Source organism: Anopheles cruzii, chromosome 2 (assembly GCF_943734635.1).
Source record: "Anopheles cruzii chromosome 2, idAnoCruzAS_RS32_06, whole genome shotgun sequence".
Taxonomy (NCBI): Eukaryota; Metazoa; Arthropoda; class Insecta; order Diptera; family Culicidae; genus Anopheles; species Anopheles cruzii.
The window spans coordinates 42,842,495-42,856,911 of NC_069144.1; the positions used below are offsets into that span (position 1 = coordinate 42,842,495).

At 49.6% G+C, this 14,417-nt stretch overlaps 2 protein-coding genes across 2 annotated transcripts; one reads left to right on the plus strand and one right to left on the minus strand.

Annotated features, from left to right (window-relative positions):
• Window positions 1–2,200: 2,200 nt before the first annotated feature.
• Window positions 2,201–12,742, plus strand: LOC128279095 (uncharacterized). The gene is made up of 6 exons (XM_053017817.1): window positions 2,201–2,800; window positions 7,418–10,501; window positions 10,573–10,798; window positions 10,909–11,229; window positions 11,308–11,488; window positions 11,573–12,742. The coding sequence occupies exons 1-6, from the start codon at window positions 2,201–2,203 to the stop codon at window positions 12,387–12,389; spliced, it is 5,229 nt and encodes a 1,742-aa protein (XP_052873777.1). The 3' UTR covers window positions 12,390–12,742.
• Window positions 12,743–13,062: 320 nt separating this feature from the next.
• Window positions 13,063–14,153, minus strand: LOC128267950 (chromatin modification-related protein MEAF6). The gene is made up of 3 exons (XM_053004915.1): window positions 14,022–14,153; window positions 13,679–13,882; window positions 13,063–13,606 (listed from the first exon to the last, which is right to left on the minus strand). The coding sequence occupies exons 1-3, from the start codon at window positions 14,097–14,099 to the stop codon at window positions 13,151–13,153; spliced, it is 738 nt and encodes a 245-aa protein (XP_052860875.1). The 5' UTR covers window positions 14,100–14,153; the 3' UTR covers window positions 13,063–13,150.
• Between the last annotated feature and the right edge of the window lie 264 nt (window positions 14,154–14,417).

Sequence of the window (14,417 nt, forward strand, 5' to 3'; positions counted from 1 at the left end):
TTCACCTTATATCCCACCGGAACACGGACGAAGACGGATATGTCTTGCTTTGTAGTACCATCGAGCACAAAATGGCACATACTTGATTAATTCTTATATACTTTACGCATCGGATGCGTCGTTCCAACAGACCGCAAGCCGTGTAATTATGACCGTGCCACAGGTTGGTGGACTATCGAAACATGATCGCATTACAGTTGTTAAATTGTTCAAGCGCATCTATTGTAAATTTGACAGCTGCACAGAAATCCTCGGATCGTTACGTTGCAACACATGATTCGGAGTGAATGTGTGCGGTGAGTGGAAGGTTTACTTAGCGTAAACACCGTTTTCGGACACGAGTTAACCGTCGAAATGGAAGCCACTTCTCTTCGTGTGAGCTTCAAACAAATTACCAGCTTTTTCAACACAAAGCACTATTGGATTCAAACAAAAAAGTTATCGGTAGTAAACACCATTCAAATTTCTGTTCACGAATTTGACTTCGGTTTCAAGTGTCTCGATCCTGCACGCACACTATCGTACGTCGTACGACGTGAGTGCCCTCGACCAATATCCGAAAGAACGAGTATTTTCGAAAATCGCGCAAGTGGCGAGTGTCCTATTGTATCCTAACGTGTTTGACTTTCCTTGCAAATTCGTTTGTCGCGACATTCATTTACGTGCGATCGCGTTTCTGGCAAGGGCGGCCACTTCAAGCAACTCGCCAAAATAATCTACCAACTTGTTTTAATTTCTCGTTTTGTGCTATTCTTTGTTTCCAACTAGCACGCACACCACCAAGCACTTTCGGGTGTCCCGAACAAAACGAGCGCGGTTCCGCAAAAGCCGAAGTGTCAAACGGCATCGCGGTGAGAGCCCCGTAGCACTCACCGAATAGTTCCTGCCGGGTTTATTTCGCGGTCCGAGCTGAAGAAGCTAATTTCGCATTTAGCAATTGACAGCGCAACACGTTTCGAGAAAACGTAGTGAAATTCGTGCATTTTTCCTCTCAGTCTTTATCGGTTCTATCTGGTTAATTGTTCCCGTGCCGCACATCCGCGTGTAACCGCTCTGCAGAAAGAGCGGTGTGAAGTCGAGCCACCTAAAATCCCGTTCTGTCTGTCGGTTCCGTCACCACCGCGTTGTTTTGAACGTTGGTTTCTGCAATCTTTTCTCCGATACGCGGTCGCAAGTAACAAGTAATGTGCAAAATATTGTCGACCTAACCTTGCCCAGACTGCTCCATCGGTGGTTGGGTTCGTAAGCAAGCACAAACTGTTCGGAAGCGCTCCACGTAAGAGACACAGCTTGCGGTTTCCAACAAAGTGACGTCACGCGCGGAAAAGGAGCAGTTTAAAAGCACATTGATGTTAGTAAGCTATTCTGCGTTACAAAAACTCTAACTTTGCTCAGCTTGAAAGCACAACCCCAACATTAACAGTGCACTACCGAAAAAGTACCAAGCTGTTCTGTTTAGAAACTTTCGGTTTTATTACTCAATTTACTTAAAACACCCAGCCTGGAGGCTTTAGTGTTGGGAGCCATAAGTTTGCGCTTGATCGTGGACAAACGGCGTGATTTCAACGTGGGCGAACGGCGAAGCATCAATCTTCAAATAACCATTTCTACCTGGTGCCCCAAGAAAGAAATGTACAACATTAAAACGCGTCAGTAACGCTACTACTGCGAAGTGATCGTAGGAGCTCTGGGGATTTTCCGATTTTTGGTTGCGTATCGTCTCGTGTGTTTGTCAGTACAATTTTGCGGCTTCGCTCTCAAAAGAACAAGACATTTGGGCTGTGTGATACCGAGCCACAGTGTTTAGTTCGCCATCGACTTAATTTACCGACGTCATTGAGCATCGCTCGGCCGCGGTATCGCTAGCGCTAGCAACGATATTAAGATTTTCTGCTGCGTTATTCGATTCCTTCGAAAACGTCCATTCTTAAAACGTGGTGCACGCGGTGCCGAAAAGATACGAGGCACGAACGCACAAACACAGCTGTAAGTGAGCGGCTCCCTATCGAGAACTCATTACGAGAGCGCACCGAAAACCGCACTTTTGCCGTTCAATGAGGTAAGTTTTTGGGATTGGGTCCTCCGAGGCGCGTACTTCAATGCCGAATCCCGTTGGAGCGTATTTTAAAAAACAGGAAATAAGTAATCAGTGTTTACCTTCCTTTCGCCGTGTGCTTTGTTTCTTCGGTATTTTGACAGCATGGAAGGCAAAAAGGTACCATCCTCGGCTTCAGCGTTGCCCGCCGGTACACCGAGACCCGCAGCAGTTGGGACAAGCACGATGATGCCCCCGCCGGAACGTGCCCCAGCAGTGGGCCAGCAGCGCCAGCTCCAACTATCGACGATCGGTGGAAGAAACGAGACACCGAATTCGGTTACCATTGCTTTGCGGCCCGTCGGAACGCCGCACAAATCTATGGTAACAATTTCTCCCACCACACCGCTATCCGCGTTCCGAACACCGGGGAACCGTCCGTCGCAGATGATCGATAAATGTGACAAGGCGGTAATCACGCTCCGCAGCGGCGGCGGAGGCGGCAGCAGCAGCACCGTTACCCGTGGCCAGGAGCACGGAGGAATGCAATCGACGGTAGTTTCGGTGAAAACTCCTCAGGGCGACACACAAGAAGTGGCGATTAAGGAGCTGCTCTCGGGTGCCGCTGCGGCAGGAGCTGCGTCTGCGGTGCAGAAGATTGTCATATGTCGTAAGGACCTAGCACCGCTATCATCGGGGGTGGTTACTGTTCAACAACAGCGGAATCAACCGGTGCTCGAAGTGTACAGCACTTTGAAATCTCAGGTAAGATTGGCGTTTTGCAACGTGACAATGACTGCTTCGCTTACTAACTAGTTCCCGGTATCAGCAATCTCATCGCGCGCGCGGTGGTGGCCCGCTGAAGGCAAAGTTTCCCTTTTCTGTTTGTTACAATTTTGCATCTTTCCGTGGCAGCAGCACTATGCGAGCGCGAAAACCTCCCAGGTGGTGGTGTGCGTGTTCGATCGAAACGCGACTTTGAATGCTGCTGTCAATTGACACGGTGAGCGCCAACAAAAATTGAGCGGTCTGTTTGTGTGCAACCATATTGCCCTCTCGCTCGCACAAGTTTAGGGGTGCGAGTCGATCGCGCACAAAACACACACAATAGCCGAACATTGGCCACCCCTTGCCGCCGGAGGATTTGACCATTTCGACCATGCCGACTCAGTGAAGGAATCGCACGCACGACACACCAAAACGTCTGATGTCCTTCGTGAAGAGACAGACGTTTGGTGTGTGTAGCGAAAGTGATACTCGACCGACGGACGGACGAACTAACCCTCTCGGAGGGCTAGCAGAGAGAAAGAGAACGGACGAGAGATTGCTCTCACAGGTGAACGCTGTGCGGTCACTCGCGTGGTCGAGTTGCAATAAGTTACGGTTGCTTCAAAATATTTTATTGAGAACAGCGCACATCAACACATGGTGTGCGATGGCTTCGCAGTGAGTAAGCTGAACGTGAAAACGTGTGGTAACTTTTGCAGGGTGTGTAAAAGAAGTTGATCAAAAGTGCGCGGCACCACGATCGGGACGGATTAGATTGGTTCGCGGGGATCTCTGCTTCCAATCGGGCCCGGTTGCAAGATCGTGACCCATTCGAGGTACGTATTCTCCTCGCCCGCACCGTGATGTTGCTTCGTTCTGCTGCTGCCATCGACGTGTTGTTAACCGATGGCGCATTCTCAGCAACCAGAAATGGCCGGGAATGAGGCCAACAGTGGGACCGTCGCCCGACTGCGCGACGAAAAGAAAGGAAAAGCTGATCGAATCATAATAAAAGCAGCCAGTGGCGGTCACCACACACTGCTCGTTCGTTTCTTATCTTAGCAGGCGCAGGCACGGCGGATGAGCACCGCCAGCGTACAGTGGAGAAAAGAAAAAGTGCGTCACGTTTATGAAACGCTTACCCTGGAACAACAGCCTGAGCCAGCACGAAAAGAACCACGTATCACGACGTCGGTGCGATCGGTGCAGGAATCAGTGATCATATGCGAAACACACGCACGCACGTTGCTGAGACACTATATTGCCAGGCCCAAGTCATTTGACAGGCACACAGGTGGCCGGTTTCGCGGATGGTGACACGACTGGGGGGGTGAACATGGAGCACTTTCGGCATGCGATGTCGCATCCTACCAACAACAAAAACAGCAGGAACGTGCCCCCGAGGGAGTGGAGGGTCTATTTGTGCATCATTCTGCAGCGTTCTCGCCGGGTGCGGTACACGCAAACGGGCACACAAAAGAAGAAAAGCGAGCCAAATGATCTTTGACCGTAATGAAGATGCATAAGATCCGCGGCATGAGCCAATGCACGCAAAGATTTCGTAATTTCTCTTTCTAATGCACAGCAAGTGCAGGGTCCCCTGTCCATCCAAGTAACCCGACCGATGTCCACCGTTATGCATCAAACATTTGCAAGGGTCAAGCACATTTTTCGGCCATACCTCAAACGTGTTAAGAACCAACTGTGATGAACGATAAGACAACGTGTCGGTTTAGGAAGAGGGCCATTTCATTTTGCAAACGCGGACGGCCAGCTTTTCTCAGCCTCAAAGGGGGGTGCATTCGGGGAAGAGGAATGTTGAGTGTTGGCGATTTTTTAAACGTACATTAATTGTTGCTGTTAAAGAGACGACTATTACTGAAATCGCGCGTCCGTCCTCGGTACGTAACGTCAAAAAGGTCCGCCGAAGGTCGCGATGCAAACGCAGAGAGTAGCAGCGCGAAACATATGTAGCCATGGGTAACGCGAAATGCTTCCGCCAGAGCGAGAGACAGAGAGATTGAGTGTAGTTATGTGGCCGCCTATGATTGTGTTTGCTTCTACCGTCACAGTGCGTACGTGTGTTTCTGGCGTACGATGGTAGTTCACTTTGGCTGACTTGACTGGCCATAGCTAGGCGCTGTGCCGTAGCGCTAGTTCGTAACGTGTAACAAGTGAACAGCGGTGCGGCGGTGGGCGGCGACGGTGGCCAAATCAGGTTCCGTTTTCCATCGGCACCGCGAGAAGAAGGTACGGACAACGTTCTTTTCAAACCCGTGACCCAACCGCCCTGGTGTGTGTTGCTGCTGGCGAACGTGCGAAATGCGTGTCGGTGGAGAACTACTAGTTGTCCAATTTCCTTATTTCCAACCCGGGTCCGGTTGTTTCTGCAAAATGTGTACGTCCTTCGGGGAAGCGGCCAGTCGAGAAGGTCGATTGTATGTAATGTAACGCAGAAAAAGAGGCCATGCTGTGTGTGCGCGAAAGATATATAACGTGGCTAAAAATTCGCACAAAACAACACACCTTAGCAAAGCAAGGATCAAGAGTTTTTCTGTTTGTTGTTTTTCTAAACATATGAATGGCAATGCTATTATTGTATATCTACCCCAGTGAGCACGCAATTATGCTACTACGAAATAATATTTTAAGGGCCAGAGGAATCATGTTTTCTCGCCGATGCCGCAGCACCTTCCATTAGGGTGATAAAGGCTTAAAAAGGAAAACCAACAACGCAACACGCGCCCTCAATCAATGGTGGTGTGGCGGCGGCGGCCATGCTGTGTATTGGTTCGCGCTAGGGTATTTTTATTAATGCCAACCGAATGGTGCTGCACCACCAAACTCTAGCGTGCACAAGGAGTTTTGCTTGCCGCAATCCGTGTGCAGTGGTCGGTGGCAACCGCCGTGCTCTAAATAAAGGTCGCCAGTTACCTGTGTTATCAATATTTTGTTCGCTTTGCAGCGAGTGCAGCGCTAAATTTATAATATGTTGAGCACACGCGGTAGAAGTGATTACGAATCTGATTGTAAAGTATCGTACCGCACCGCACCGCATCTCTCTCTGGGCGCGATTACCGATGCAACTTATCAAACGCAACCCGCTGGCGGTGCGTGCGTGCTATGGAGAGTGAAAGAGAGGGACTGAAATAGATAGTGCGAGGCAGTGACAAAATTCACGGCTCGTTGAAGGCGCTAAGACCGGACTGTTGAAGTGCGGTCATGCAGCTTTGGAAGGTGCGAGAGGAGCACACATTTTTCAGTCCATACGAGCCTTTCTCGAACGACAAAACGTGATTCGCGGCGCATTACCCATGGCCGCGCGCTAAGAAAACTCGCTTCCACACAGGCCACTGTTGCGGCTAGGCAACGCCAGAAGAGCAAGCATCGCCGAAAAAGTCCCGCTATTTGGTTGGAAAAGAAGCGAGGCGTGCTTTGCATCACGACGCTTCACGTAGCTGTGTTGTTTCCACAGAAGATATAGTGTGGTTGCGTTTGCAGTGCGTGTTCGTCACGTTACGTGTTAGTTCGTAAAATCGAAAATCGCTGTACCTGCTACAGTTGCGCAACGTGGAGTGGAAAAACATCTCAACCGATTTCTCATCGAATTAACAAACGGAAAATGTGCACCACGCCAGAACAACAACGGCCGAACGTTGAAAAATAGGCACAAGCGAAGCGGCGACGAAACAGCAATCTGTTCCCGTCGCTTTCCTCCATTGCCGTTGCGATTGTCAAAGTCGCCGTTGCCGTCGGTTGTCGTAATCAACAACACGTCGTCGTGTGTTTACTACTCTCGGGCGGACAATTGTGGACTTTTTTACCACAGCTCCGCAGCATTATTCGTACGTGGTGTAGTACCGGAGCGTGGGCTGATCTCTTGCCATATTCTCGGTGAAAGTACAACGCGGGATATGCCGCGCGCACGGTTCAGCAGCACGCCCGGAATCGTGACTCGCCTAGCGTGTTTATCCGCGCAAAGCCCAGGAACCGATGATGATGCGTTCCAAGTGTGTGTGTGTTGAACCCTTGAGTATGGCGAGTGTGTGTTACGGCAGGTCGGACAGGCAAAACAACAAGGACGAGGAGAGAACGCCTCTGTACCTGTGCGTATCGCGGCCGCCGCCAACCTAGTGTGTCACATGGCCAGGGTCGTTTAAAGCCAGTTTCCGTCCACTTTCAACTTCTCCTGGGCACAGTCGCTGGCAATTGACTTTGCCGGAGATTTTCTTCCCCACTTAGAAGAGCCGCACACACAGTGTCATTACCATAGTGATAGCGAGCCAAGGGCTACTTATCGGTTGTGACTGTCCGGCTGCGGCTACGTTTCGTGAACCTGGTTTTAAAATAAGAAACACCAGTTCGCTTCGGGAAGAACATAATTTAACGTTCCTTCCTCCGGCTCCGGTGGTCAGCAAGATCGTGAATCGGCTCACTCGTCCCAGCTAAATAGTGTGCCACGTGGTGCGGGAATGCACAGAATGGATTCAATGAAACATGGGTATATGTGAGGAAAATAACTCTTAGCGTCCGAAACAGAGCGTGCGTGCAGCACACAAAACGTGATTTATGGAATGGCACTTTAATTTTATTTTATTTGTTTCAACTCCGCAGATCGAAACCGGATACAGAGTGCAGATCGGCAGCACTGACATAATGTCCCTGCCAAATCCACAGCTTACTACTCAAACGACGATTGTAAAGCAACAAGCACTAGGCGCGGCACCGATTCTGTCACCGGCTGCCGAACAGATTGGCAATACGGTTTTTGTGCCTGTAATTGCACCACAGCCACCGCCTGCTACCACCACAAGTGCTTCGGTGCCAAAAGTTTATCGTAGTGCTGGACCAAAACAACAGGCCGCAGAAACGGTAAATAAGGCATTCGCATCGACAGCCACGCTTGTCGCGGACCCAAAGGTAGAGCATTGGGACGGTTCCAGGGTGTTCGTCTCGGGAGGATCCGAACAAGCTGCATCCGCTGACTCCATTGCGTCGATAGTCCAAGCACATGTAATTCCCTTCGGTACCACTATCAAGGTGAAATCGCTTACGGCCGCGGATAAGTTGCCCACAGCGTCGTCCGTTGCTAGCAGCGTGCTTTTGCCGGCCAACAGTTTATTGAACACGCAGCAAGCGCAAGTCCGCCCGGTGCTGTCCTCAATGTCAACGGTGTCGACTCCTGCAAAGACGGGCAATCCTTCCATCGTTGTCACTCAGCAGCCTGTTGGCAACACCGTGGTCAACAAGCTGATGATAACAAAGGGTGGAAACTGTACGACGACGACGACGACGGTAGCAGCCAGTATTCCTGCGGTACCGCCACTGTACGTTCCCGCAAACGTGGATAGCAGCCTGCTGAAGGGTCCACTAGCTCCACTGCCCCCCGGTGAAACAGTAGGCGAACTAAAAGGATTCCAGCGAATTCCCATCGTCTTACAGCAATCGCTACAGCGGCCCAACTTTGGGGTTCCATTTCCTCCTGTACCGAAATTGACACCGTTCAACACGAAAGCGACCGTTCCGACCAACGTTGCGCCACCGGAGAAAAGGCTTCTCCGGGAATCGGAAATGTCCTCCAATAGTAGCGCTACTACCAGTGCCAGCATCAACGGCACCATGATCGTCGAACGGTCCGTGGGAATAGCTGAGGGAAATAGTGTTTCCACCAACACCCAAGGTGACTGTGGTCAACACCACAGAACGGAAGGAAAAGACGATGAAGAGAACAACGATGAAGCTATGAAGGATAATCTCTGTGCGAATGTTGTTAAAGATGAGAACGAAACTAGTGAGGCTGTCGAAATGCTCGATAGTTCATTCGTAGCGGAAACAATCGGCAAACCTTCGCGTACAAACCCGCCATCGAATGTCGGAAAACGGGATGCAGACGCCCTGGATGGAGAACCGAGAACTTCAGGCAATCCGAAAAGCTCACGGCTACTGAAGCGTGCCTTTTCGGTGCAGTATCGACCTGGAACCGATTTGTCACAAGAACCTACCACGGCCAGCTTTACTGGCCAGCGACACATGAACCGTCGCTTATCGGAGTATCCTAAAGACCAGCAGGTTATTGATTCTATGAAGGAAAAGTGGAACAAAGCGATCATTATCAGTGACCGTACCAAGCAGAGAGACGTGATGGAACCAGTTGACGGAGCGCAGAACGACAACCCGGTAGGTGAGGGCAGCCCGGTCACCCCGCCAGAAGCCGGCCAAAGCAAACCGGATTTGTTGTTGCGATGCAACGAAACCATCGACCAATCGGATGCTTCGGAGGAAAAGCGAGCGCTACGAAAAAAGAGTCGCCATACGAAAAAGAGCGACGAAAATCGTGCTCCGGGAACCAAACGGACCGTGTCTACTTCGTCGGAAAGCACTACCGCCACGGGGATGCTGTTCACCGGACGTCGCCATTTTCCGGGGGCTGAAAAGAAAGCACAAGAAGCGAGTACGACGAAACGAGCACGCACATCATCGGTGACGGTAGGCAAAGTTAGTAGAGGAAAATTGGGCCGCTTCACGAAACCCGCCAGCCCATCCGAATCGTCGTTCAGTGTGCAAGACGATAAGGATTTCAGAGAGGATGTGGATACGACCACAGTTTCGGACCATCTACGGTGGTACGACGGGATCGGTTATCTTGCCCACAGCACGCTCCACTTTGAGTTCAATCACTTCGGGCTGGTGATTCCGATGGCAACGACAGACTACGAACGTCACTGCACCACCGATGTTTACCGCTCGTTGCAGCAACCGTTGTCGGAACGGCCAAGAACAGTCCCACCACCTCCAGGAGCACCGCGAGCTACGGAACACAACTACCGGTGCACACAGTGTCGCGCGAAAGGTCGCGCAGTTGACTTCGTTACACCCACTTTCTGTAGTATAGCGTGTGTAGAAAGGACCAACAACCAAGTGCTAATCAAGCATATCAAAGGCTCCACGCACGCTTACAGCACCGCGGACCATGCGTCATGTGAGCTGCCTGATGGCGCCGGAGATGGACCGATGGCACAGCAGGATAAAAAGGCGCCCGCTCGATCAGCTACGGTTGTGAACACATCAACAACGAGCGATGAAGACTCGATGAGTTCGCTCAGCTCCAATTCGAACATGTTTCAAAAGCGTCCGAAGACTAACCAACGTTCATTGCTTCCATCCCCGCCATCTACCCCGTCGACGGCCGATAGCAGTAGTAGTGTCAGTAGCCACAGCAACAGTGGCAAGAGCAGTAACATCGGTCCCGGCGTTAAGCAAACGGTCGATTTCAACTGGGAAAAGTACCTAAAGGAGGTAAAAGCTGAAGCGGCACCTGTAGAATTGTTTGTTGGACAACGGGCTCCGCTGCCGGACAATATCACGGCGTCCACCACGCGCATCGTCAATCCGTTCGTGCAGGGCATGAAGTTGGAAGCGATTGATCCAGAAAACAACTCTTTGTTCTGCGTGTGCTCTGTCAAGACGGTGCGCGGCTATCGGATGAAGTTACACTTCGATGGATACACGGAGAATTACGATTTCTGGGTCAACGCCGATTCGGTGGACATCTTTCCGCCCGATTGGTGCCGAACTACCGAACGTCCACTTCAGCCACCGTACGGAATAAAGAGCGCTTCGTTCCACTGGAAAGACTATCTTCGCTCGACGAAAGGGATCGTTCCAAAGAAGGAGTGGTTCCGGCATCTGACGGCAAAGGTAAGGTTCTTGCCCGTTGCAGCATTCACCCATCAACTGACTAACAACTCCCTGCCATATCTTCCCAAAAGCCGCACAAACACCAGTTCGTAGCCGGAATGTCGCTCGAAGCAGATGATCTGCGTAAGTCGGGCAAGGTATGTGTGGCCACGATTACCGACATAATCAATGATCGCCTCCTGATTCACTTCGATGGATGGGACGAGAGGTACGATTATTGGGTGAACATGGCGTCACCTTACATCCATCACATAAACTGGCATCGGGAGAACAACGAGAAGATTACGCCACCCCCCGGTAAGACCATGGTGATTCCAACGGGGCCACTTTGCTTTGATCTTCCTCTCACGTGTCGGGTTCTCTAAATTTTTGTCCCTAACCTTATTTTTTATTGCTCTCTTGTTCAGATTTTTGCCGTCAATTTGATTGGGGTCGCTACCTGCGGCAAAAAGGAAATCAAGCGAAATTAAATACGCCAGCAAGCCGTTATCTGTTCAAAATGCGGAAACGGATCGACTTCAAGGTAGGCCATCGGCTAGAGGTTGTAGATCGGGCGCAGGAAAGGCTGATACGACCTGCAACAGTCATCGCCACCGATGGCTACGAGATTAAGGTGTGCTTCGACGGGTGGCCTGCAGCATACGCTTTTTGGATCGAGGATGACAGTCCCAACATCCACCCCGTCAACTGGTGCGCTTGGACGAACCATCCTTTGGAAACACCGCCCAGTAAGTGATCGACGCCGAGAAATGGTCGAAATATGGAACACTCACACTAATTACTATTCATTCGGTTTACTTCGCCAGACTACAACGTTCAACAACGCGTCACACCGAATGGAGCTAGTTCGTGCAGTATTGGATTTTGTCAGGGAAAAGGGAACTCCAAATGGCCCCGCAAAATGGTACACGATTCTTCTCTGGAGTGTCCGTACAGAATGACCAACTGGACCAACGAGGAGCGTAAGAAGTTGCGCATAAACAACGAGTAAGTTGACAAATAAGGCATTCGGTGCTTTTTATAATCTGTAATGTGATCTTATTGCGATATTTTTTTCTTTTCGTTCTCCAGTGAAGTACAAAAATTTGTTCATAAAGTCGTTTCGGCCGAACCCGAGGCACAGTCCGCTGGTGGGGCCCCAAGTGAATCGAACAAATTCAAACCAATCCAGATCAACACAACTTTTAAAAGAGTATCATCGCCATCACGGCCGATGGTTGAAGACTCGGTTCCAGACGAACAAAAACTATCGGCGTCCGTAAAGCGAATCAAAATAGAACCAGAAGAAGGCGGGAACGCATTTTCGTCCCATGAACCACTAATAACACCATCTTCAGCAACATTATCACTGGCACACATGAACCGCGGTCCAATGGCATCGAAGAGAAGTCTGCTAAAAAAGAATGCTGCTGCGACAGTGGCCTGTTCTTCGGAAACTCCCGTCACCAGCCGCATTAGTTCTTCAGTGCAGCAACACCAGCAGCAACCGCAACAATCGGTGGCCAAACCAAACCAAACAGAATACAATCCCATGAAAATAGCGCTTCCCGTAATTGACGGCTACGGTCCGAGGTTGCTGCACGCTTACGAAATATGGCAGAAGCATTCGCGCTTCCTCGACCAGTGCACGGACCAGAATGGCGGGTCGCAAAAAAATCCGCTCTACTGGACGATCGACGAAACAGCACGATACATCGAGAAGCTGCCTGGTTGTAGCGAGTGTGCGGTGAAGATGCGGCTCGAGGAGATCAACGGTAAGTCGTTCCTCAGCTTTACGCAGAATGATCTGATGCAGTACATGGGCTTCAAGGTTGGGCCGGCGATCAAGATCTACAATCGCATCATTCACCTGCGCCAGTTGGTGACGAGTAAGTTCGTACAACTCTAGGCGTTCGCGAGTCCGGATGAAAAGGATTATCACGCCTTTTGTCCTCCAATGTCTTCTTATTAGACCAATCTTTTATTTTAATTTAAGAATTAACATCATTGTAGAAAGAGTGAAACGCCAGCGACAGGAAGTCGCTCTTTCATTATTTCTTTCATAAATTATATTGTAAAAATAGAAAGCGAGGAAGAAGCAATGTTCACAGCGAACACAAACATATTTTTATTGTTAGCTCAACAGTGAGGAATGGATGAGTAATAAAAACTGCGGATGACTGTAATCAGTCAACTAAGCATCGAGAATTGTACAGCTGAAATCAATCAAAAGCATACGAATAAAAACAATAGTTTGTCTGCGTTAAATAAACCTTACTTCCAGCTGCAATAGTAACTAAACAATGGATGTTTTTTTAAATGTATTTTAGCAGGAGCATATCTTAATTCAGCATGAGTTCTTAGACTCGTTATGTTGCCTCAATTAAGAAGTGCAGTCTTTTATACTATTTCAGTGGGATAATGTAAAATTTATATTACATTTTCTGTACGATCATTTTTCGAAGTATCGTAGAGGGGATCGATAACAAGGAACCGAACGTATTCAGCATTGAGACGGTATTATTTATTAACTACGACGAATTGGTGAAATACACATATACATTACATTTAATGATCTTAAAATCGCAAGCCTTTACAACCGACCGACCAAGTACTTGCGCCCGGTGAGGTGAAGGTACACGTCAGAGGTTCATCCTCTCAGAAGATTCGTTAACGATGCCTAACTTTTTTATTTGAACTTCCCTTCTTCATCGAACCGATGCTACTCGCTTTGTGCTTCGCGGTATTGCTCGGCGTCGAGTTACTGTTGCTGGCGCTGTTCACGTTCACGTTGGGCGAGTCCTTTACTAAACTGCCGCTACCTCCTCCATTGCTGCTTTCCTTCGTCGGTGTAGTGGGTCGATTGAGGAAGCTGGAAGCAGACGACGAGCTCGATTCCTTGGTTTTCGACTGACTGGCCAGTGTTTTGCTGACGGAGTTTTTCAGCGCCCCATCGTGGCTAACGGTAAGGTGGCCTGCGGTCGCGGGTGTGGAAGCAGAAGAGTGGTTCGCCACCGTGAGCGGGGCACTGATCTGATTGTCGCTCGAGTCATCGTTCGACATTGAGTCCGATTCCGAGTTGCGCTCGTGCTTCGCGTCACTCGTGTCCACCAAACCGCTGACGGCCTACAAAAACAAAAGGCAACGGTAACTTAGTTCAACGGTTCGTTTGCTCCAGCGCTACTCCCGCAGACACACCGCCATGGAGGTGATGGATGATTTCGAAAACAGTCGCTCTGCCTCCTTGAACTTCCGGTTACGTTTGTCCGCCTTGGAGTTGGTGGTTTTGTTAGTCGTCAGGTAGCGATCCCAGCCGCGAATAATGTTTCCGTACAGCTGAGTGTCTTCCAGATATGATCCTTCAAAGGCATAGATTTGTCGTTCCAGATTGGCCAGCGTTTCCTACCGATACCGAAGGACGATATTGTAACAGAATGTAACGGCATTAGAATCTACAGAAAGACACCACAGCCCGGTTCAAAGCATCCAGCGTTTGTAAACAAACGTTACAAACGGGCGACGCTGCGGCAGGATCCCCTACCGAGATTTCGGCCTTCCGTTTGACTAAATCGGCTAGTTCGGTGCGGCTGTCGACGCTGTTGGATGATTTCGTCGACATGGTGGTCCTATTTCGTTGCTTCAGCAATATCTGGATCGGAAATATGCTGGAGATTTCTGCCGGATAAAAATGCTTGTATTTACTCTGTCCGTCAAAAACAACAAATTCTCCCAAACTTTGACAGGTCAATTGCCGCCCATTCCCAAGGTTCCTATACAATATTGGTTGAAAAGAACGCCCTGATTCGGGAGCAAATAAATAAGTCGCTTACTTTCCGAAATCATTTAGCAGATCGACGTTAGACCAAATTTTTAATCAATTTTTATCGATCGTTTTTAGCAGATCATTCCAAAACGAAACACAGCCAGATTTGACACT

Excerpts from the sequence above, each read along its gene's own strand:
- LOC128267950 (XM_053004915.1), bottom strand. The coding sequence starts at position 14,099 with ATGTCGACGAAATCATCCAACAGCGTCGACAGCCGCACCGAACTAGCC. Across the intron at positions 13,883-14,021 it reads AACGGAAGGCCGAAATCTCG|GAAACGCTGGCCAATCTGGA; the intron begins GTAGGGGATCCT and ends CGGTATCGGTAG. Across the intron at positions 13,607-13,678 it reads CATCCATCACCTCCATGGCG|GCCGTCAGCGGTTTGGTGGA; the intron begins GTGTGTCTGCGG and ends TTGTTTTTGTAG.
- LOC128279095 (XM_053017817.1), top strand. The coding sequence starts at position 2,201 with ATGGAAGGCAAAAAGGTACCATCCTCGGCTTCAGCGTTGCCCGCCGGT. Across the intron at positions 10,502-10,572 it reads TCCGGCATCTGACGGCAAAG|CCGCACAAACACCAGTTCGT; the intron begins GTAAGGTTCTTG and ends TCTTCCCAAAAG. Across the intron at positions 11,489-11,572 it reads AAGTTGCGCATAAACAACGA|TGAAGTACAAAAATTTGTTC; the intron begins GTAAGTTGACAA and ends TTCGTTCTCCAG.